This window comes from Sorex fumeus, unplaced genomic scaffold, assembly GCF_029834395.1.
Source record: "Sorex fumeus unplaced genomic scaffold, SorFum_2.1 ptg000020l, whole genome shotgun sequence".
Lineage (NCBI taxonomy): Eukaryota > Metazoa > Chordata > Mammalia > Eulipotyphla > Soricidae > Sorex > Sorex fumeus.
Window position 1 is genome coordinate 4366025 of NW_026606077.1, and position 24577 is coordinate 4390601.

Below are 24577 nucleotides of genomic sequence, written 5' to 3' on the forward strand. Positions count from 1 at the left end.
TACTTAGAAATTATTCCTGGCAGTGCTCTGGGGACACTGGGATGACTGCAGTCAAACCCAGATTAGCCGCATGCTAGGCACGTGCCCCACCCACTGTACTATAATCTGGCTCCCAGTGTGAGAATATTTAGGGACAAAGACTGATGTGAACTATTTTTGTTGGTATTTCAGACCAAGACCTCATGTGACTGAGTTCAGCCATGCTGCACCCACTTTCTCCTCCAAAGTGAGACTTTCCAGAGGACCGATGATTCTGTACCTTGGGCCTTTCCACTTTTTTTTACTCCAAAGCCATGTCTCGCTCCCGCCAGGCCAAGTCTTCCAAATCAGTCCGGAAGGAAGACCTCAACAAAAAGAAAAACAGCCAACTGAAGAAGAAGGCCTCCAAGCCCATTCATAAAAATGTGGCCTCAGGAAAGACTGTTACCCCTGGAAAATCGAGGCAGTCCATTCATGAAAGAGATGGCAAGAAAAAAACCGAAACGAAACCACTGGTGCCCAGTAGAAGCCTGCTGACTCGAGCTGGAGCAGCGCGAATGAATCTGGATCGGACCGAGGTTCTGTTTCAGAACCCCGAGTCCTTAACCTGCAATGGATTTACAATGGCTCTTCGCAGCACCTCGCTCAGCAGACGGCTCTCCCAGCCCCCCGTGGTCAGACCCAAGAAAGTCCCACCTCCAAAGAACACAGAAAAGCAACCTAAGGTCCCTTCTGGCTCGGGAGTCAAACACCCAGAGAAGGATTCCACCCCAGTGCAAGATCCTGCAGTTCCTCCCGAGCCAGAGAATCAAAGTCTCGTTCCAAATGCATCTCTAAGCAAAGGTGAGAGTCAAGATGCCATCCTCTCAAGGGCCCCGGAGGTCGAGGATTCCAGAATCCTGAGCTCCACCCTCAGTGGCCCTGCAGCAGGGGTTCTCTCGGAGTCACTGGGGAAGACGCCGGCCAACGAAGGACTGTTTTCCAAAGAGATAATGACTGATGTCAGTGATGCCTCTAGAATGTTCGCCCAGGACACCCCGTGTGCTCCTTGGATCCAAAGAGCAGCCCTCCAGGTTACCTCCCAAGAAAACCCAAGCAATCAGCTAGAAGATTTAGGCTCCCGGGTGGAATCTCTCAAGCTATCTGACTCTTCCCTGGGTCCCATGGAAAGTGAACAGAATTGCTGCCCTACCTCCAGCTTTAATGACATGGTCCCTGAATTGGACCTGCAGGACTGTTTGTCTGCGGGTGGGTCAATATATCCTACCTCATTAATAACGCTCCTCTTGAACAGTGCAAAGCAGGAAGCCGTGGGAGACGAACCAGCTCACCCAGGGATCCTCCAGGCTCCCCCGGGGCAACAGGACGTTCCACATTCCACCCCTGTCCCGGAACAGGCCTTCCGTGATCTGCCACACCCATGGGCAATTCCTGGTGCTGACACAGTTCCCGGAGCAGCTCTGGGTCCGACCCCAGGCCCTGCTCAGCTCCCCGGTGCTATTGCCGTCCAAGAAGAGGTCTTTGGTGCTATCCTAGATCAACCGATCCTTGATGTAGGCGGGGGGATTGCCTCAGCCCCACCTAACTTTCTTCCCGCCCCTCTAAACCCAGTTCCTGCCTTTCCAACCCTCCCAGCATGGCCTGAGCCGCAGAGCGTGATTCCGTACGGGCTGGAGGTTCAGTGTGCTCTGCCAGTCTTAACGTTGGGCCCCAGTCAGACCCCTGAGCCCTCGTCCAGGCCAGAGATCAGGTCAGAACTTCCAGTTAGAGCCACAGGCAATCAAGACTGTGGGCAGCAGCTTCCCGGGAGTTTCCTGCCGCCGAATACTCCAGGGTTCCTGATAGAAGCTGAGAACGGTTTCCACCAGAACTCTCAGCCTCCCCAGATTGGTCCCCGCACTTCGGAAGGAGGAAGCTCCCTCGTTGCTGGGACGAGCCTGGCTGATTCCAGCACCACAGTGGGGTCCGCACCAGGGTCACTTGCCAGGACAGCCGCTTTCCCTTCCTATGCCGCTGGGCCACCCTTGGAAAAGAAAAAAAGAAAGCGATGTGGGGTCTGCGAGCCCTGCCAGCTGAAGGTCAACTGTGGTGAGTGTACTTACTGCCAGAACAGGAAGAACAGCCATCGAATCTGTAAGAAGAGAAAATGCGAAGAGCTGAAAAAGAAACCTTCGCTCACGGGGGCTTTGGAGGTGAGTGACCACTCAGGGTCTGCCGTGCTGGTGGACTTGGTAGATTGGCGCGCGTGGAATTTGTGGTGTTATTTGCACGGGGGCCACGCCCAGCAGTGTTCAGACCCTACTCCCGGCTTGGTACTCGGGTGTCTCCCTGCTGTGTCAGGGTGAAACCTGGTGCCGGGGCTAGAACCCAGGATTCCCACATACAGAGCCCCTGTGCCGGTATTCTGAGCCATTTCCCCGGCCCTAAGGATTATGTGCTCTTCAGCTTCTGTCTCGAAGACTCTGGCTCTGCCTAAGGTTTGTCTTATGCATTGATGCTCTAGGCTAGTTAGCTAAGTAGCTCTGTATTTTTTTGCTGTACCAGGAAGGAATGAACCCAGGGCTTCATACATGCCAGGCATCCCTACTATTGTGCTACGTCTCTGGCCTTGTGTTGGTTTAGAGAGGGATGGGGTGGGGGTGGGTGTGTTTCAGCCACACCCAACTGTGCTCAGGGGCTACTCCTGGCTCTGTCACTGTTGGGGGACCATAGGAGTGCCAGGAATTCAAACCAGGGTTGATGAGATGCAAGATATCTTTTTTTAAATAAATATTTATTTATTTATTCTTTTTTGGGTCACACCCAGCAATGCTCAGGGGTTACTCCTGGCTCTGCACTCAGGAATCATTTCTGGTGGTGCTTGGGGGACCATATGGGAAGCTGGGAATCAAACCCGGGTTGGCCGTGTGCAAGGCAAACGCCCTACCTGCTGTGTTATCGCTCTGGTCCCAGATGCAAGATATCTTAACCCTTGGACTGGAGCAATAGCACAGCGGGTAGGGCGTTTGCCTTGCACGCTGCCAACCCGGGTTTGATTCCCAGCATCCCATATGTCCCCTGAGCACCACCAGAAGTGATTCCTGAGTGCAGAGCCAGGAGAAACCCCTGAGCATCGCTGAACATGACCCAAAAAAGAAAAAAAAAGATATCTTAACCCCTATACTATCTTTTTAGTCTATTATTGTTATTATTACAACTTTGGTTTTTGGATCATCCATTCAGTGATGTTCAGGAGTTACTCCTTAGTAATAACTTAGGTATGACTCCTGGTAATGCTCAGGGAATCGTATGATTTGCTGAGGATCGAATCCTTGAGTGTTCTCTAGTGCCCTCAAGTTCAGTTTGCTTTCTTTGGGGGTTAAGGGGCACACCTGGTGATGCTTCTAGAACATGTGGTGTCAGGGAGTGGCCCTGGCCTTCCTCACATGCTTTTCATACCCTCATTATGTTGAACTATAAAAACCAGCTCCTGGAAGAGAACAGTGCAGTCTCCTGCCCCCGCGCCTGGCTGTCCTCGCCGGGGCCCCTTGGAGGGGAGCGGGTTGAGCTTTCCTCTCCGCCCCGAGCAGGGCTCTGGCAGCCAAAGACCTCCAGGACCAGCCACCACCATGCTGAGACCACTTTCCGCACACATGAAGGTACTGGCAGAGGGACAAAGTCATGCGGGTTCCGGGGCCGAGATCTCCAAGCCTACTCGGATTTGGGCCGAGCATCCTCCACCCAGATCCTCCAAATTCCAGTAGGCGGGGGTCACACCCACCAACTGGCCCCCTGGTGCATTGTAATCCCATCAACGGCCAAGACTCAGAGACTATAAAAACCAGCTCCCGGAACCGCGCGGCCGCATTTGCGGCCACGCGACATCTTATTATGACATCTTATTATCTCATTCCTACTTTGGACAAACTTGCAGGCTATCGAATGTAGCCTGCCCACAGGGCAGAGTCTGGCAAACTCCCCGTGGCGTACCCAATATGCCAAATACCTGTGACAATGATGGGTCTCATTCTCCTAAAGAGCCTTGAATATAATCTCAGGGCTAGGATGAAGGAGACGTCACTGGGGCCTGCTCGAGGCAATCGACGAATAACAGGATGATTTGTGATTTGTGTGATTATGTTGAACTATCTCTCTAGTTCCTAACATTACATACATGGATTTGGGGATGGGAGATTAACCTGGCTGAATACTCCTGGCTCTGTGCTTAGGAATCATTCCTTATGTGACACAGAGGGCATATGTTGTGTTGGGAATCAAAGGAGTCTCCAGTCAACAACCAATAACCCCCCCACAACACACAAACTTATTTTGGGCAGGCATACTCAGTGGTGTTCAGGACTTCTGGCTCTGCACTCAGGGATTATTCCTGGTGGACTCAGGACCATAGGGGGTACCAGAGATCAAGCTGATAAATTTAAAAGTCAAATAGGCTTATGACTTTAAAAGTAAATTTTCTGTAAACTTAAGTGTGGCTGGCAGGCAAGTGTGGGCATTGTCAAATTCTACTGTTGGTGTAGGGATTACTAGTACTTATTTCTGCCTACTGGTTATGATTGCATAAGCACTACTTTCTTCCCTTTTCTTTTGGTTTTGGGGGCACACCCAGTAGTGCTCAGAGCTCAGTCCTGTCTCTGCTCAGAGATCAGGGGACCAGGGATTGAGGGATACTATAGCAGATAGGACACTTATTTTGCATGTGGTCAACTCAGGTTTGATACCTGGTACCCCATATGATCCTCCGAGCCAACCAGGCATGATCTTTGATCACAGAACCAGAAGTAAGCCCTGAGCACCTCCTAATGTGACCCAAAATCTCAGCGATTCAGAGAGACAGAGAGAGGAAGTGGGAGAGGAAGAGACCGAGATAGATAGGTATCAGGGGACTATTTGTGGTGCCACAGATGGAACTGGGATAAGCAGCATGGAAGGCAAGCACCTTGTACTAGCTCTCTGGAAAAACCATATTTTGTTCTTAGGCGTCATCATTATATTGGCAAAGTGAACGTATTGGGCAAAAGTTACTGGAATGGATTCTCCACCGCTGCCCGTTGATGTTTTTGCAGTTGTTGCAATGACCCGGGGTCACATGCCTGGCTGTGCTGCTGGCACATTTATTTGCACTGGCCAATTCTTCAGTTCCAGTGCTTGGACACATGTGGTCCTCGTTACGGTGCTCACTCGTGTTTGCTGTTAGTGGCTTCTGGGGTTGACTGTTGTGTTTACACACGTGTTCTCAGAGGGTGGCTCTCTAGGTCTAGTGCTTGCACATTTTTGACACAGTGCTCACTTAGACACTGGGGTCAGAGGCAATCTGGCCCTTGGCCCTTGCATACAGCCCAGCCTGAGTTTGTGACTGAAAGCAGCACGTCCTCCAGGATAGAGCTGGGCGGAGCTCGAGCACAGCATTGGGTATGGCTCCAAAATCCAAAAACAAAGAGAAAAACAAAAACAAGTAACCTGGAAGCCAGGGCCAGTCCAGGGCAGAGGGCGTTTTCCTAACCCTGCCTGATTCCAGCCTCAGCACCCCATCTGGTTCCCACAAGCACTGCCAGGAGTGATTCCTGAGTGCAAAGCCAGGAGTAACCCCTGAGCATCACCGAGTGTGGCCCCACAAAACAGAAACAAACGAAAGTAACCTGTCTTTGGACCAATGAGGTCCAAACACAAAGGGATCCAGGAACGCAGGACCAGCCTGCAGAGGCTGGAAGCCCATTCTGGGCACCACATGGTCACCACAGCACTGGACCCAAGTGTCTCCCATCTTGCCCGGCCAAGTGTCTCTGGTAGTGACTCCCAGGCAATCTGAGCATGGCTGGGGAGGCTCCTTCCCCCGCAGTGTCCCCATTGGGGCATCTTATGTGTTTAGCTCAGAGTTGTTAGTAAGGAGGAGTCTTTGATCACTATCTTACTATTCTGGCAGGCTGCCGAATGTCACCTGCCCACGCGGCAGAGTCTGGCAAACTCCCCGTGGCGTACCCAATACGCCAAATACCAGTAACGATGAAGGGTCTCATTCTCCTAACTCTGAAAGAGCCTTGAATAGGGCACTTTTTTAAAAATCTCAGGGCTAGGACGAAGGAGACGTTACTGGGGCCTGCTTGAGGCAATCGACGAATAACAGGATGGTCGTGATGGTCGTGATCATACTATTCCAGTAAGATTCCACCTGCAGATGAATCAGACTAAGGTAACTCACTCAGGTCATTCTTCAGATGAGACTGACCTGCTTGTTGTGTTTGCAATGAATGTAACCTAAAAAAAAGAACTTGAAGGGCTATGCTGGAGTTTAGCAGGAAGCACTTGGCTCGATGCAGAAGGCCCTTGCGTCCTGGGCAACAAGGAGAAATCAGGAAATCTTGAGGCTGGATGTAACTCTGGTCATGTGCTTACTTGGCAAGCATGGGTTCAGGGATCAATTCTGGCTTTTTAACTTTCTGAAACCACCCAATAAAGGAATGAAGAGAAATCTTGATTTTGTCTGATTTATGTCATATTAACATGGCATCACTATGGCTTTTTTGTGGGTTAGTTTTTAAAAACAAGTATTTTATGGATAAGCAGATACACATTCTTTTTGTGCTATACCCAGAAATGCTCAGGACTTACTCCTGATAGGACTGGGGGATCATATGAGGTGGGGGCGTGGGTATCCAGCTTCAAGCAAGGCAAATGCCCTACCCAGTGCACTATCATGGCCTCATAGATTTATTTCATTTAGGTCACTCCTGGCAGTGCCCAGGGTGCCATATAGGATGCCAGGGAATCGAAACTAGGTTAGCCCCATGCAAAGCAAGTTCCTTATCCACTGTGCTATATCCCTGGCCCCAGGTTTCTAATTGATACCATAGTAACTTTGAGTCAAAAAGTCAAGTTTATTACAGAAAAACTGGAACATGAGAAAACTATAAAATGTTATTTTCTCCGTTTTTTTTTTTTTTTTTTTTTTTTTTTTTTACTTTTTGGGCCACACTGGCAGTGCTCGGGGGTTACGCCTGGCTCTGCGCTGAGGACTCACTCTTGGCAGACTCCAGGGACCATCTGGGATGCCAGGGATCAAACCTGGGTGGCCGTGTTCAAAGCAAGAACCTTCTCTGCTGTAGTATTGCTCAGGCCCCTATTTTCTCCTCTTTTAAAAAACTTATAGTTTTATATTTAATTTAGTTTTGTGGCCACACTTGACAGTGCTCAGGGCTTACTCCTGGCTCTGTGCTGAGGGATCACTCCTGGCAGGGCTCAAAAAACCGTATGTAGTGCTGGTGTTCGGACTCCTGTTGGCAACTGTAGTATCTCTCTGGCCCTTTTCACTGTAGTTTGTTTTGGGGCCACATTGGGTGGTGCTTCAGAAAGTACCTAGAGCTGGGATTGAACCTGGACCACCTGCATGCAAAACATATGTGTTTTACATCTTTGAACTATCTGTGGCCCTCCCATGTATATGTACGTTTTGAGGGAGTTGGGGGCCACACGTAGAGGTGCTTAGGACTTACTCCTGGTTCTGCACTCAGGGATCACTCCTGAGAGCTCAGGAACCATACGGGGTGGCAGAGATCAAACCCAGCTCAACTATGTACAAGGCAAACAGCTGACCCGCAGTGCTCCTGCTCTGGGCTCCCCACAAGCACTTTTTAACTGGTTTAACTCATCTCTCCCTATCTTTCGCTCCCTCTAACACTTTGCGTGTGTGTGTGTGTGTGTGTGTGTGTGTATGCAGAATCAAACAAGACCAAACATACAGTGGTAGTGCTTTATCTCTCAAGCTACACAGCTATATCCCCGTATATACTTTTTTTTTTAATGTAGGAGTACTGCTATTTATTCAGCCACTGATTAGCTGATTGAATTGTTCATGAACTCCACCTTACTTTTTTTTTTTCATTTTTTATAATTTTATTTATTGAATCACCGTGAGAGCAGTTACAAAGCTTTCGGGTTTAAGACTCGGTCATACAATGAAACACCCGTACCTTTACCAGTGCCCATTCTCCACCCCCAAAAGCCCCAATCTACTCCCATCCCACACCCTCCCCCTACCTGTGGGGCAGATGATTTCCACATTACTCTCTCTCTACTTTGATCACATTCAATATTTTGGCACCAGACCCACTATTATTAGTTGGGATTTTACCCCAGATCTGCTGAAAAGGCAACAGTAGACAATTTGTTTTCTGTTTCTGGTTATGAATATCTGGTTATGATGTCGCGTGGCTGCAGTAGTGGCCACGCGATTTTGAAATTCCGAACTGTTAACAATTAAATCTGGAGAAATTTCTGCCAAAGCCTGCTGGGTTCCAAGATTTGTTCCTGAGTCTCTTGGATCATGGCCGTTAAGCAGCTTGATCAGGAACCAGAGAGGCCGTTCATGGGTGGCGACTCGGGGTCTCATTGGGGTGGGGAGGAAAGGGCCAGCTCCACCCCCATCCTGCGAGGCCCCCGTGTCTCATCACAGCGGGCCCAAACCTGACTGTCCAGTGGCCTCTGGAGGATGGCGGCCACTGGGCTGCCAGGGGGAACAGGCCAAGGCACGAAACCTATTCCCACCCGGGGTGGCCCAGTGCCAGTAACCTACTGCAGGTACTGGACACATTTCTGCCAAAAGCCGGTGGGTTTCGAGATCTGTTTCTGAGTCTCTGGGATCATGACTGTTAAGCAGTTCGATCAGGAACCAGAGAGGCTTTGCCACCAATTATATAGCTGAGCTGAGGTGGTTTGTGGGTGTGTTTCCCACATACCTAACTTTTGGCCGTTTACTTTCTTGGTAAACTTTGCCCCAAGTTTTTGGGGTCTGGCCAAAGGCACAGCAGCAATTTTGGGGTATCTGGAAGTCTGAAGGTGCCATCAGGCTGCTGATGCACTTGCCTCACAGGTATAGATTGACCTGCTGGCGGCACCATACCCCAGCTCATATATACTTAATGTATGAAATTAGCACCTAGTTTCTCCAAAATGTTTGGAGATTTATTTATACGTGGCATATTCTCCTTCCTTTCCTTTCTTTTCTTTTTTTCGGGTGCTGGAGATTGAATCCCATGAAAAGTAAGTGATCTTGTGCTCAGTTGCGTTGTCAGCTCCTACTGATATAATTTTCAAAGAGAAAGGATGCTTGCAATCTTGAAATCAAGAGTGTATATGTGTGTGATCTGGAAATTCAGAGGCTGCTCCCAGGTCTACCTAGGGATCACTCCTGGCTGCTCAGGGGACCAGGTGGTGCTGGGGATTGAGACCAGGTTAGCCACAGGCAGGGAAAGGAACTTACCTTATCCTCTCAATTATCTCTTTAGACAAAATCGTGTATATTTTTATTGCAAATGGAATTTAGAAAAATAATTCTAGGAGGAAACCTACCAAGATAAGCTGTTGGAAGTTTTTTACTTTTGGAGATTAGATTATTTTGGATAGAGGAAAGGAGTGTATTAGAAAAAATATGTTACTTAACATTTTGGTTTAAAATTCTAGGGCTAGGGGTGGAGCGATAGCTCAGCTGGTAGGGCGTTTGCCTAGCACGTGGCCGACCCCGGTTCGATTCCCAGCATCCCATATGGTCCCCTGAGCACCGCCAGGGGTAATTCCTGAGTGCAGAGCCAGGAGTAACCCCTGTGCATTTCTGGGTGTGACCCAAAAAGCCAAAAAAAAAAATTAAAAAAAATTCTAGGGCTAGAGCTATAGTACAGTGGGTAGGGAACTTGTCTTGCACATACTGACTCGAATTCAATTCCTGGCATCCCATATGGTCCCCTGAGTACTACCAGGATCAATTCTTGAGTGCAGAGCTAGGGGTAAGTCCTGAGCACCTGGGAGATGTGGCTGAAAATCTAACCAAATAAGTCACTGTCACTGTCACTATCCTCATCCTCCTGTTCATCGATTTGCTTGAGCGGGCCCAGTAACTGAAGTGATAGCACAGCAGATAGGGCGTTTGCCTTGCCTGTGGTGGACCTGGTCAGCCCAGATTCGATTCCTCCGCCCCTCTCGGAGAGCCCGGCAAGGTACCGAGAGTATCTCGCCCGCACGGCAGAGCCTGGCAAGCTACCCGTGACGTATTCGATATGCCAAGCACAGTAACCAATAAGTAAATAAATAAAAATAACTTTTTTTAAATTTGGCGCTAGACATATAATACAGCAGGTAGGATGCTTCTTTGCATATGACTTACACATTTCCATTCCCAGCATCCCTTACGGTCCCCCAAGCGCAGCCGGAAGGAATTTCTGAGTGCAGAGCCTAGGAGTAACCCCTGAGCATCACTGGGTGAGCCCCTTCCCTCCAAAAAAGACCAACATAAAATAATAAATACAATTTTCTGGGATTTTAATTTTTACGTAATGAGTTTGTTTTTCTTCATAGAGTAACTAGGGTCATGGACCAGAGCAATAGCACAGTGGCTAGAACATTTGTCTCACGAGTTGCAGATGTGGGTTTATTCCCCAGCACCCCATATGGCTCCCGAGCACTGTCCAGAATAATTCTTCAATGCAGACCCAGTGGTAATCATTGAGAAGTGCTCCTAACAAAACAAAACAGAAAAGCAACTGGGGTCAGAGATAAAGTACAAAGAGCAGGGCCCTTGCCTTGTGCACAGTCCAGCTGGTTGACCCCAAGCACCACCAGGAGTGATCCCTGAGCACAGTCAGATGTCACCCTGAAACAAAACAAAAGGTAGTAACACGAATAATGGTGGAATGTGGGAAGTTTAGACATAGAGGGTAAAGGTCACTTAGTCCCCTCACCTTTACCAACCACCATGGATAAATTATTGGCATATTTGCTTCCAGCGTTTTTCTGTATTAGGGTAATAGGTGAGGCTTTCTACACTACGGACAAGCCCTTGTTCTTTCCTGAACACGCATTCCATTCACTCCCTCACATCACTTTCCAAATTTCTTTGAGTCAAAGCTGTTTTTCTTCACTGGAAAAAAAAGTAACGTACGTGAGGTCAAACAGGGTTTTTTCTTTATTTTCTTTCTTTAATTTTTTTAATTTGTTTTCTTTATTTTTTTCTCTCAGCATATCGCCAACATGTTCTTTATTTTATTTTATTTTTAATGTTTATTAGTGAGACATCATGAGGTACAGTTGTAGACTTACAAATTTTTGTGCTTGGGTTTCAATTATACAGTGATCAAATACCCATCCCTCCACCAGTGCCCATTTCCCACCACCACGGGTCCCAGTATCCCTCCCACCCCCCCCACCCCCCATCCCATCCTGCCTCTGTGGCAGGGCGTTTCCTTTTGTTCTCTCTCTCTTATTGGGTGTTGTGGTTTGCAAAAGAGGCAATGGGTGACAGTCATGTTTGGTCTATAGTCTACTTTCAGCCTGCTTCTCCCATCCTGGGAGGATTCTCCCAACACCCTTTATTTTCGCCAACATGTTTTAAATGACATCAACTTGTAGTTAAAAATGTATAAATATTTTTTAAATGTTCTTAATGTTCTCGTGGGAAATAAACTTGGCCACTAAATTACTTTGCATAACTGGATGCTTCAGTTTGCTAAGATTTTTACATATGTCAGTGAAGTTTTTGTGGGTTGGTTATGCCATACCAGTGATGCCTGGTGATGCTTGGAGTACCACGAGGTGCCAGGCTGCAAACTCAGGCCGCCCACCTGTCCAGAATGTGCTCCAGCCGGCTCACCTGTTTACCTGGTTTGGTAGTGAATGTTTTTCTGTATATCTTAGTTACTATTTCCTTGACAACAGAACTATCAGCCCTTTATTTCAAGTTTAGAGCATTAGTATAATCAAAATATTTTTCATTTTGCTGTTGAGTGAATACCTAATAATTTTGGAAAACAAGTTTGTGGTCCAGGTGTTTATTTTTAAATCCAGGTTCACTTTCCAGATGAGAAATTTAAGTATATTATATTCATTTTATAAATATGTCTTAATGCCCTCTTGAGCTGTTCCTGAGCTGGTATTTCAGCATATCTACTAGCTACAGCCTGGGTATTATCCAGTTCAGATTAGGTACTGGGACTGGAGCGATAATACAGTAGGCAAAGCACTTGCCTTGCAGGTGGCTAACCTAGGTTCAATCCTTGGCACTGCTTTGGGTTCTACCAGTGTGGCCAGGAGTTACCTCCGAACACAGCAGAGTATGATCCTAAAGAAAAAAAAGGATGAAATAAAATCGCACAGATTAAGTACTGGATGTTTTTATAATTACCATAGAAAAATTTAAAAAATTGAATTATCTGTTGCTTCAGTTCCATTAAATTTTCCACTTTTTAGTTTTAATTTTTGGGTCACATGAGATTATGGAGAGGAAATACTCCTTCCTTGGTGCTTGGGCCTACTTCCCTGTGCTACTTAGGCGATCATGAGTGGAGGGCATCAATACTATTAGTGTGAAGGTGGATTTTCTTGCACTGGTGGGGTGGTTTTGTTTGTTTGTTTGTTTGATTTTACTTTTTTTTGGATCACACCCAGCGTTGCTCAGGAGTTACTCCTGGCTCTGCATTCAGGAATTACTCCTGACAGTGCTTGGGGTACCATATAGGATGCTGAGGATTGAACTTGGGTTGGCCGTGTGCAAGGTCATGCAAGGCAAACGCCCTACCAGCTGTACGATCATTCCGGCCCTTTACTGGAGGGTTCTTAGAATAAATTTGCTTAAGAGAAAGCTTTGCACTCAAAACTTGAAGGTCAAAAAGTTATTGTACAGGGGGCTGGAGAGATAACACAGCGGGTAGGGCGTTTGCCTTGCATGACCCGGGTTCAATTCCCAGCATCCCATATGGTCCCCTGAGCACGGCCAGGAGTAATTCCTGAGTGCATGAACCAGGAGGAACCCTTGTGCATTGCCGGGTATGACCCAAAAAGCAAATAAATAAATAAATAAATGAAATTTAAAAAAAATTATTGCACAGTTTAAATAGATAGGTCTGGGTTGCTCCCCAGTGTCCAGGCCTCTCCTTTTACCCATTCTCTCATTCTGTTCCAGGATGCTTGGTCCAGCATATGATTCCTAAATCCTGTCCCTTGCCTCTACTGGACTCCCGCCTACGACGGTCTGATCCTTGTCTCTGTACCAGTCTCTCTCCAGTGTACTCTTTCCTAGTCTCAACCCCTGGTGCTGAGTCTCTCCGGCTAGGTGGTACCCCAGTATCTCTCTTGCCTCAGCTTTCCTCGCCTCAGGACCCTGCTAGGGTGCTCAGCCTGGTGCTCATGAGTGAGACCACAATGTTCAGCACCTTGTCATGCCCGAACATTGAGTCCTGCCTGATCGCCTGCTTGTCCAGGTCTGTGAGCCCTGCCTATACACAGCCAATTGTTTGGAGTTTTGTTTTTTGGACCATACCTTACTCCTGGCTTTCTAGGTCCTGTGCTCAGGGTTTACTCCTGGTAGGCTTGGGGGACCATATGGGATGCCAGGGTCAAACCTGGGTTGGTTATGTGCAAGGCTAGAGCCCTACCCTCTGTACTATCACTCTGGCCCCCCAGTACACAGTCATCTGTCTGGGCCTGAAAGCCCTACCTTATCCTGTGAAGAGAGAGGCTGTCTGGAGGCTTCCCTCCCTCCCCCCAACTCCGCCCCTTGGTTTTGGGCCACACCTAAATGATGCTCAGGGGTTTACTCCTGGTCCTGCAATCAAGAAATACTCCTGTCACTGCTCAGGGGACCTTATGGGGTGCTATGATGTAACCCAGCCGCCTGCCAGGCAAGGAAGGGTCTTACCTGCTGTACTATCTCTCTGGCACCTGGGGGTTTCCTTTTATGTGTTGCAATCTCCCACTCTCCGCCAGCCATCCCATTATCTCTTTGTACTGGCCACCTTTTCATGAGCAAGATTCTAACTGACCTTGGGGGCTGGAGCGATAGCACAGCGGGTCGGGCGTTTACCTTGCACACAGCCAACATGGTCGACCCGGGTTCGATTCTCAGCATCCCATATGGTCCCCCGAGTACTGCCAGGAGTAATTCCTGAGTGCATCAGCCAGGAGTAACCCCTGAGCATTGCTGGGTGTGACCCAAAAACCAAAAAAAAAGATTAGATTCTAACTGACCACCTCGATTCCCCTTGTGTCCCACCCTTCTCTCCCGCTGCAGCGCAAGCAGGCCTGCGCTCCTGGCTTTTGACTGCGCTTCCTGCCCCTTCTTGTGGTTTTTTAGATTTTATTACACAAGAGTTCCTAGGACTTATTTGTTCTTGGTGTTAAGTGATCCAAAAGACTAAATTTTATAAGAAATTTTAGAAATAGGCGCCAGAGAGATGATACAACTGGTAAGGTGCTTGCCTTCCACGCCCAACCTGGGTTCTGGGTTCTGTCCCAGATGGTCCCCCGAACACTGCCAGGAATAATTCCTGGGCTTTGCTGGGTATGACCCAAAATCTAAAAAAAAAAAAAAGAAACCTCCAAAATAAGGGTACTGGGAAGATGGTACAGATGGTCGGGCACTTGCCTTGCACAATGCTGACACTTCATATGCTCTCCTGACTTAGGTCAGGAGTTACTCCTGAGCACCACATGTGTGGCCCCAAACAAACAAAAAGTCATTTCATGAATGAAAAATAGAATGAGAAGAGGGGGGAGATGGTCCGAGGGCTGGAGCACACACACCGCGTGCAGGAGTCCGTGCCGTAGACCCAGCACTGCCAGGCTGCCATCTCTTCCCTCCACTTGAAACCTATTCAGGTGTTTTTGTTGTTTGGGGGTCTGGGGCCACTCCTGGATGTGCATCGCTCCCACCGTACTGAGGGGCCACATTCAGTGCTGGGGACCAAACCTGGGGAGGTCACTTGCAGGCAGCTGTCTTCCCCTCCAGTCCTGTATTGTTTTATATCGTGGGCTTTAATTCTCTGAAATTATATGAAAATAATTCTCAAAATTCTATGAAACGATGTCTCATGTGCTTCTTTCCTAGAGAGATGGCCCATAGCCTTTCTCGCATTTCACAGGAGTATAAGTCAGCGGCTGGAGTGCAGTAGCTCTAAAGTTCGCCCTGCACACACATGACCCAGGTTCAATTCCTGCATTGCATATGGTCATACCCTGAGCACAGCCATGTGTGGCCCCCAAACAAAAACAAAACAATAAAAATCTAGAGAAAAGTAAGTCAAGACTTCCGTTCCCCAAAATAAAAGCTAGGAAGAGATACACACCTCTGCTTCTTTGAGGGACTGCTGTTGGCAGTTTGTTTGGGGGGTCACTACTTGCAGTGTTTGGGGGACCAGGTGATACTGGGGATTGAACCGGTATTGACCCCGTCCTGGGGATTTCACCACAGACAGGCATGCCTGTGCACCAGCCCTCTGGCCCCGCGCGTTACTCTCAAGACTTTGAGGGAATGAAATTTTGCAACTGCTCATGTTGTTAAGGAACAAAGTTATACTTGAGCTTTTATAGTCCCACATATGGTCCTAAGTATAAGAAAGGATCTCTTTATAATCTTGAGAGAGTCATATTGTGAAGGGCTGGGATGCAATGAGTAGTAGTGATTGTCTGTAAAGGGACCAGCATAGTGTCATAGATGGTGCTTATGTGTGATGGTTATTGTTATATATCCTTGAAGAGATTTACGTGTTCTTTTTTTTTCTTTTTTCTTTTTGGGTCATATCCAGCGATGCTCAGGTGTTACTCCTGGTTCTGCACTCAGGAATCACTCTTGGCGGTGCTCAGGGGACCATATGGGATGCTGGGAATCGAACCCCGGCCGGCCGTGTGCAAGGCAAATGCCCTACGCACTATGCTATTGTTCCAGCCCAGAGATTTACATATTCTTAATTACTCTCACTCACTTTCCTCTTGCTTTATTTATTTATTTATTTATTTATGTTGCTTTTTGGGTCACACCCAGCGATGCACAGGGATTACTCCGGCTTTGCACTCAAAATTACTCCAGGCGGTACTCAGGGAACCCTATGGGATGCTGGGAATCGAACCTGGGTCAGCCACATACAAGGCAAACGCCTTACTGCTGAACTATCGTTCCAGCCCCCCCCTTTTCTTTTGCTTTTTGGGTCACACCTGGCGATGCACAGGGGTTACTGGCAATGCACAGGGGTTACTCCTGGCTCATACACTCAGGAATTACTCCTGGCGGTGCTCGGGGGATCATATGGGATGCTGGGAATTGAACCCAGGTCAATCGCTTGCAGGGAAAATGCCCTACCCTCTGTGCTATTCCTCCAGCTCCCACTTAAAGTAACCAAAGTCCTCAGAACTAGCCAGCATACATCATTTCATGTTATCTGCAAAAGAACTTTAATGACAGGAGGATTGAGTTGCATTGTGAATGAATTGGTTTTACTGTTCCACGTGAGTCAGAATTATGCTTGTGATTTCCAGTGAGACAACAATGCCTCAGTCATTTTCTTGTCCTTATGTAATAATGAGAAGAGTTTTGTTAGGTTTGAGGTCACACCTGGCGGTGCTTAGGGCTTACTCCTGACACTGCTCAGGGCTCACTCCTGGCATACTTGAGATCATGTATACAAGGTGCTGGAGATCAAACCTGGGTTGGCTGCATGCGAACCCATATATAATTGCTCCAGCCCCTTCAGACGACTTTGTGTCTATAAATTTTCCTGTTCTAGATAATTCACTGAAATGTTATATAAAATGTGCCCCTTAGAGTCTGGTCTGTTTCAATAGTGTGCATTTTTTATTGTTTCTGTTTGGGCTACGCCCTCTTCAGGGGCTGTTCCCTTCCAGACCCGTTCTCAGTGTTGCTCCCACTGGTACCTAACACACTGTCCTGTCTCTCCCAGTTTTTCAGTTTTATTTTTTTTTCTTGTGGGTGGCGATACTCAGGGTTATTCCTTTCTCTACTCTCAGGGATCGAACTCGGGTCATCTACACGCAAGGCCAGTGTCCTTCCTCCTGCTGTACTACAGCTCCAGCCTCCTGTTTTTTTGTTTTGTTTTGTTTTTGCTTTTTGGGTCACACCTGGTGATACACAGGGGTTACTCCTGGCTCATGCACTCAGGAATCACCCCTGGTGGTGCTCAGGGGACCATATGGGATGCTGGGAATCGAACCCGGGTCGGCTGCGTGCAAGGCAAACGCCCTACCCGCTGTGCTATCGCTCCAGCCCCTCCTCTCTTCTTTCCTTACTTTATTCCTAATGCCTTTATTTGCTCTGTGGTGTTTGTTTTAGTAATTAATTTTTATTAATGGGGAAATGTTGATGTATGACACTGTATTTCAGATGCAGGTTCACACCTATTCAGATGTGTTAGCACAGCACACCTACCACTAAGTGAGCACTGACCTTCTGCAGACCATTGGACCCATCTACCCTTTCCTCCCCGCTGTCTTTTCTAGAACCACAGTTGTACCCTTCTATCCCCTGGTTTGTTTGGTTTTCCTCAGTCCGATTTTTCAGTTTTGTTTCTTTATTGTCCACCTATGGAAAAAGTCATCTGGCATTTGTCTTCCTGCTTCTGATTTCACTTTTGCCTTTTGCTTAATCCTTCAGTTTCATCTGGTTGTTGTCAGAAATGGGAAAAATTTGGCTTTTTATGTGTTGCTGAATGATACCCATCCTGCACATCTGGAACGTTTGGAAGGCTTTTAGGTTCGTGCACTACCTCCAAGAGTCTACTGATGCTTTCCAGCACAGGAATTCGGGGGAGCCCAGTCCCTGGGAAATAAATCTTTCCTCGTTGTCTCTTTGTTGCAGTGTCGGGTTGAAACTGAAGTCTGGGCTACACACATGTGGGGCATGTGCTCTGCCCCTGCGCCACACCCATGCATTCTGACCAAACCTTTTGTTGATATTTGAAAATTGATTGTTGAACTTCAATTTATCGATTTGCCATTTAGTAATTTAGTATCATAAGTAGATGTGTAGCTTCCCCCCGCCCCCTGCCTTAGGTGCGTCTCCCAATGGGTGCTGAGTGGACCTGGACCACTCTCGAGACTATTCAACCAAGCTGGCCCCCAGTTCAGTGCTAGAGTCTAAGAATGACTTTGTGCTCAGGCCCCTTGATATCAGGGACTCCTAGGGCTGCCCCAGTGCATGACTGCAGCGTACAGGGCATACCTGGCACTTGTATTTGGGGGGTCATGTGGAGCCAGGAATCATACCTAGGTCATGCCATTGTCTTGCATATGCTAGAAGCCTATTATATGGGGTTACTCCTGGATCTGTGCTCAGGAATTTCTCCTGTGTTACTCGGGGAACCCTAGGGGATACCAGAGATTGAGCTCAGGTTGCCACATGCAAAGCAAATTCCCTACCCTCTGTACCTTTACTCTGGTCCCCAAAATTCAGCTCTCTCTTTTTTAAAGATAGTTGTTTGGGCCATACCCAGCAATATTCGGATTCTGTGCTTAGGGTGCATTCCTGGTCGTACTTAGGGGATGCTGAAGCTGCGGTGAACTGGGGTTGGCTGTGTACATTTCAGATGTCTTAATCTCTGTCTTAGTCTCTGGCTGCCAAGTGGAAAATGTTACCATGTTGAAGTTTTACAGGTTTCAGTCAATTCCTTTTCCCCCATCCATTTATCTGTGTAGTAGCTGGAATTTCGAGTCACCTAACAAATAGCGGTTGAGTTGGTTGATACTGATCTTAGATACAAAGCTGGAATTGAGAGGGAAAAGAGTGAATTATTATGAATCTTGAGTACTTCTTAAGAGATCAGGAAGATGTTCAGAACATGGACCAGAGAGAGCTCAAAGGGACTGAGGGCGTGGTTTGCGTGCAGGAAGTTTGGGTTTGACCGTGACCGTGACAGAGTGTGGTCCCCTGAACCTTACTGAAGTGACCCCAAGGAGACAGCCAGGAGTAGTTCATGAGTACCACTGGGTACAGCCTTCATGACCCAAAAAACAAGGAAACAAAAGCAAGCAAAAGAACTGACATGCTTGTTCTCTTACTGTCTTTTTTGTAAGGGAATCGCCCTCGTGCCTTTTCAATTTGTCTATGTTCATATTTTTCGTGTTTGTCTTCCCCCCTCTGTTACACTGAGTGGTGCTCAGAGCTCACTCTTAACTCTGTGTTCAGGGATCACTCCTGGTGACACAAAGGGGACCATATGTACAGCCAGGGATTGAACCAGGCTTGGCTGTGTAAGAGGAAAGTACCTTTACCCAACTGAACTTTTCCAAGCCCCATGACCACATTTTTGGTCTGTAACCTGAACCCTTGTTATCGAAGACATGTGATTTTTTTGTTGTTGTTTATTTTAGCCACTCCTAGCTGTTCTCAGAGGTTACTTCTGGCTTTGTGCTCAGGAATTACTCTTGGCAGTGTTTGGAGGATCATATGCAGTGCAAGGGACTGAACTGCTATCAGCTGTGTGCAAGGCAGGCACCTTAAAATCTCTGCTCCATGGCTTGGAAGCTGGCCTCACACGCCGGGGAAAAGGCAGCTGAGATAGAGAAGGGACCACCAAGTAAAGGATGCTTGGGGGGCCCACTCGGGATGGGAGATGTGTGCTGAAAATAAACTATAGACTGAACACGATGGCCACTTAATACCTGTATTGCAAACCACAACACCCAAAAGGAGAGAGAGATAGTAAAAGGAAATGCACCTGTCACAGAAGTGGTGTGCGTGGGGGGGGGGGGGGGGGGGGGGCGGGGGGATAGGGGTGGTGGTGGGAGAGATACTGTGAATATTGGTGATGGTGAATGTGCACTGGTGGAGGGATGGGTGCTCAACCGGTGTATGACTGAAACGTTAAGTGCAAAAAAAAAAACCCACCTCTCTGTCTCTCTCTCTCTCTCTCTCTCTCTCTCTCTCTCTCTCTCCCTCCACACACACACACACACACATACCCCACCACCACCACCACCACCACCACCACCACCAGCCATCTTTTTTCCTTCATTTTTTGCGCACACTTGTTGATAGGGTCAGTTCTGAAGGTGCCATGTAGTGTCGGAACGAACATGTACTTCCCACATGCAGACAGTGGGCACTAGTCCTTTGAGTCGCCTCCCTGGCCTCTCTGTGAACAAAATCCCTGTATTTTGCAACAACTGAAATTTGAAGAACTGGAATCTTCGGCACCAAGAAGAAAACTTGCTGATGGTGGTTCTGCTAAGGCCATTACTGCTGTGTGTCAGGCTTCTGTGAATGAGAGGTTGTGTAGAAGTTCATAGGCTTGTTTGGAAATAGTAAAACATTTTCGATAAGAATCAAACACTTAAATTCATTGCGCGTGTCAATTATTTTTCTTCTATGTGCTAATTTCAGGGTTCCATTTCCGATGAACTGCATCTCGGCCGCTTCTCTCCGGCTGTATTTCTTTTCCCCTTGCCTTTCTCTAGTTGGAATTGCTGTGGCCAGTGTGGGGTCATCGCGTTGTAGCGGTAACTGTGTGCACAGGTGCTGTGCTCACGAGGGTCGCTCTCCTTAGCTTTTTACTATCTTGCCAGGGGATGTGTTTCTGTTGTTATTTTATTTTATTTTGCTTTATTTGCTTTTTTGGAGTCACATCAGCGATGCTCGGGGGTTACTCCTGGCTCTGCACTCAGAAGTTACTCCTGGGGGTGTTCAGGGGACCGTATGGGATGCTGGAGATTGAATCTGGGTGAACCGTGTACAAGACAAGTACCCTGCTCACTGTACGATTGCTCCGGTTCTTCGTGTTGTTATTTTTTTAAAATAATAGTTTCATTTAAAGGGTTGGAGAGATAGTACAGTGGTAAGGCGCTTGCCTTGTACATGGCAGAACTGAGTTCTATCCCTGAACATCCCAAATGGTTCCCACCAGAAGTGATTGATCCCTCAGTACAGAGCCAGGAATAACCCTTGAGAACTGCCTGGTGTGGCCCAAACTCCATCAAAATAAGTAAATTAACAAAAGAATAAAATAAGGGGCCAGAGTGATAGTACAGTGGGTAGGAAACTTGCCTTGCACATGGCCAAGCTGAGTTCCATCCCCAGCATCCCATATGGTCCCCTGAGCACTGCCAAGAGTGATTTCTGAGTATAGAGCCAGGTAACTCCTGAGCATCGTATGGGCTGTGATTCCAAAACAAAACAAAATAAAATAAAGAAATTTACTCATAGGAATGAAAGGAGAGAAAGAGAAATAGGTCGCAGAAAGAATGCTGAGACGGGAAGGACCCTCAAGCAGTTGTTGGGGGTCTGAGAATCACTCTTATGACCTTCTAGCAGTGTGGGCTGGATGTGTGTGTGTGTGTGTGTGTGTGTCTGTGTGTGTGTGTGTGTGTGTGTTATTTGTTTGTTTGTCACAACCAGCAGTGCTTAGTACTTATTCCTGGCTCTGCATTCAGGAATTACTCCTGGCAGTGCTCTGCAATCATATGGAATGCCAGGAAATGCCAGGGAATGCCAAGGAAGGCAAGAACCCTACCATAGTATTATTGCTCCAACCTCATCTTTCTCTTCTAATTTTTTAATTTTCTCCTGGATCTCATTTGCTTTTCACTATCCTATGCCACTAGGCAGATTCTCTCTCTCTCTCTCTCTCTCTCTCTCTCTCTCTCTCTCTCTCTCTCATTCTGCATTAAATAACTTCTTTCCTTTCTCTCTCCCTCTCTCTCTCTTTTTTCTCCTTTTCTTTTTCTCTCTTTGTTTTTGGGCCCCACCTGGAGGTGCTCAGGGCCCTCTATTGGCTCTGCTTTCAGATTTCACTCCTTGGACAGTATGTGGTGATGGGGAATAAATCCAGGTCAGCCACGTGCAAGGCAAGTGACCTACCCACTGTACTCTCTCTGCGGCCCCAGGTTTTTTCTTTTTAGGATCATTTTCCTTCACCCGTTTTAGGAAGCTGTCAGACTGCTTATCTGCTCAGTATTAATACTGTCCTGGCAAGACTTTTACCATTTGCTTGTTTGTTTACATGCCAACAGCCTGCTGGGTGACCCTTTAGACTCTTCCCTGTTTGCTGTGGGAACATTCGTGGGGCTTTCCTTCTTGAACAGTGCCCTTCCATTGTGTCTATGACAGTACCTCGGAGGTCTGCATGCATATGGCCAAAGGAACAGCTCCATGTTTCCTAAAGGCTGGAGAATATCGGGTGGGCGCCCTTCTTTCCTTCTGTGTTGGTTGTTTTTGGCAATTTCCTGGAAGGGGTCAGATCTAACTCTGCATAGATACATATAAGAAAGGATATTGTGGGAGATGTATGACTAATATTGGAAAGCTTTTATGCTCAGAATGGTCAGTTTTGAGCAATAGTGAATTAGTCTGTAAGTTAATTCATTTATTTTTCCCCCTTTTTTTGGAAAGGGGGTGGCAGGGCATACCCAGCGGTGCTCAGGGCTTACTCCTGGCTCAATGGTAAAGAATCACTCCTGGCAGGGCTGGAGGACCACGTGGGATGCCAGGAGGAAACCCGGGTCAGCCTCGTGTAAGGCAAGCTCCTCACCCTCTCTGGACTATGTCTCGGGCTACCAGAAGTTAATCTAGATAACAATGAAACGACTCCTCCTAGGCAGTGTCTGTTTGCTTAGTTTCTTTGGTTGTGCAGTTGTTAATGCTCAAAGAGAGTAGAAGTTTGAATTTATTTATACGTTTTGTATCTGAGGGCAGAAATTATCCCTAAAGCATCATTGAGTCCCGGTGTCTTCAGAATCGCTGCTGGTCCTCTATGCTGAAAGCTGCTTGTGTACATGTTTCTGTGAAGACAGGCTGGGAATCTTTACCAACGTCTATTGTTGGGTGTGGAAATAAAATGTAGGAGAAGAGTGAAAATGGTTCATGGAGGCACAAGTCAAATTCTAAATTGATTCTTAAACTCCAGTCAAGAACATGACCTCTCTGAGCTTCAATTGATCTATTTGTTTGTTTGTTTATTTATTTCAGTTTCAGTTTTATAGTCACACCTGGCGATGATCAGAACTTACTCCTGGTTCTGCATTCAGGAGCCTGTCCCGGTGGGCTCAGGAGACCGTCGGGAATATGGAGGATCAAACCCTGGTCAGTTGTGCGCAAGGCAGTACTATCACTCCAGCCCCAGGCTTCAGTCTATTTGATAAAGTTGTTAGGCTAAATTTTCTCTGATTTGCTCTTTTTTTTTTTATTTGTTGGGGGGGGAGTTTTGGTTTGCTTGGTTGGGGGCAGGGGCTTCTCCTGTCTCCCGCTTGTGCTTGCTCTGCCTTGTTGTACCTCAGATGGGCCTGGGCTTGCCACATGCCTAGTTTGTGTTCTGACCCTTTGAGCCAGCTCCTAGGCTGTTTGTTTTGATGGTGCTCGGGGAACCTGGTGGTTCATACATGTAGGGCATGTGCTATACTCCTGAGCTACATTATAAGCTTGATGTCCTTTTTCAGTTGTAACATCCTTGGTTTTTTTTTTTTAAATGCCCAGGGACATTGCGCAGTGGTGCTGGGGTCAGCTGTGTGCAAGGCAGGCACCCTACCTTCAGTGCTATTGCTCCAGCCTAACTTGTGCAGTTTGGTAATCGTGTTTCCTTAAATGCAAAATGAATAAATACTGGGTCAGAGCAATAGCACCGTAGGTAGTGCCTTGCACACTCATTTGGGTTTGGTCATTTGGGTTTGATCTCCAACATCCCGTATGGTCCCCTGACTACTTCTAGGAATAATTCTCAAGGTAGAGCCAGGAGTAACCCCTGAGCATCACCGGGTGTGATCCAAAAACCACCCCCACCAAAAAAAAAAAAAGAGGGGGAAAATGAATAAATTTAAGTGACAAAGACTAAATAGAAAGTGCAGAAACCTCCAGTTTTCTCTGTTCCTGATATTTTCTCTCAAGAGGACTAGTCATAGCACTTTGCCCTCAATAATAAAATACAAACAAAAATTACTCCCTTGACTGCCAATTTCTCCGTGATTTGATCATTCTCTTCACCAGAGCTGGCCATCACCTGAGCTTTGGTCTGTGGCCATCAAATAGTTAATACAGGATTTAGAGCAGATGGTGAGAACTAATAGAGGTGACATATCTGTCCCATGAGCACACAAGTACAGATCTTCATGGTGTCGTATCATGTGACTCTCTGGAGTTGATGTTAACTCTGCTCAATTTCATTAACCCTCGTATCTAGCTGAGATGAACTTTGGCTTTGTTACTCCTTCTATGAAACACTGCTCACAGACCTTCCATGTTTGCTTCGCTTGCCAACTGCAATGTAGTGTGACTTCATGAGTATTCCCATAGAGTGTAGAGGCTTGTTTGAAGGCTTTAAAAGGTGGATATCGGGGGTATGGTGCCGCCAGAAGGTCAATCTGCACCTGTGAGGCGAGTGCATCAGCAGCCTGATGGCACCTTCAGACTTCCAGATACCCCAAAATTGCTGCTGTGCCTTTGGCCAGACCCCAAAAACTTGGGGCAAAGTTTATCAAGAAAGTAAACGGCCAAAAGTTAGGTATGTGGGAGACACACCCACATACCACCTCCGGCTCAGCTATATATTGGAGGCATGGCCTCTCTGGTTCCTGATCAAACTGCTTAACGGCCTTGATCCCAGAGACTCGGAAACAAATCTCGAAACCCAGTGGCTTTAGGCAGAAATGCATCCAGTCCCTGCAGTAGGTTACCGCTGCTGGGCCAACCCGGGTGGAAATAGGTTTCGTGCCTTGGCCTGTTCCCCCTGGTGGCCCAATGGTTGCCATCTTCCAGAGGCCACTGGACAGTCAGGTTTGGGCCCCCAGTGACGAGACACGCACAGCCTCACAGTATGGGGGTGGAGCTGGTCCTTTCCTCCCCACCCCA

At 47.4% G+C, this 24577-nt stretch overlaps 1 protein-coding gene across 1 annotated transcript in view; it reads left to right on the forward strand.

Moving 5' to 3' along the window:
- The first annotated feature begins 293 nt into the window (after positions 1-293).
- Positions 294-24577, forward strand: part of TET1 (tet methylcytosine dioxygenase 1) — a 125183-nt gene continuing 100899 nt past the window's right edge. The window contains 1 exon segment of the mRNA XM_056113373.1: positions 294-2171. Within this exon segment, the coding sequence (XP_055969348.1) occupies positions 294-2171 (1878 nt within the window).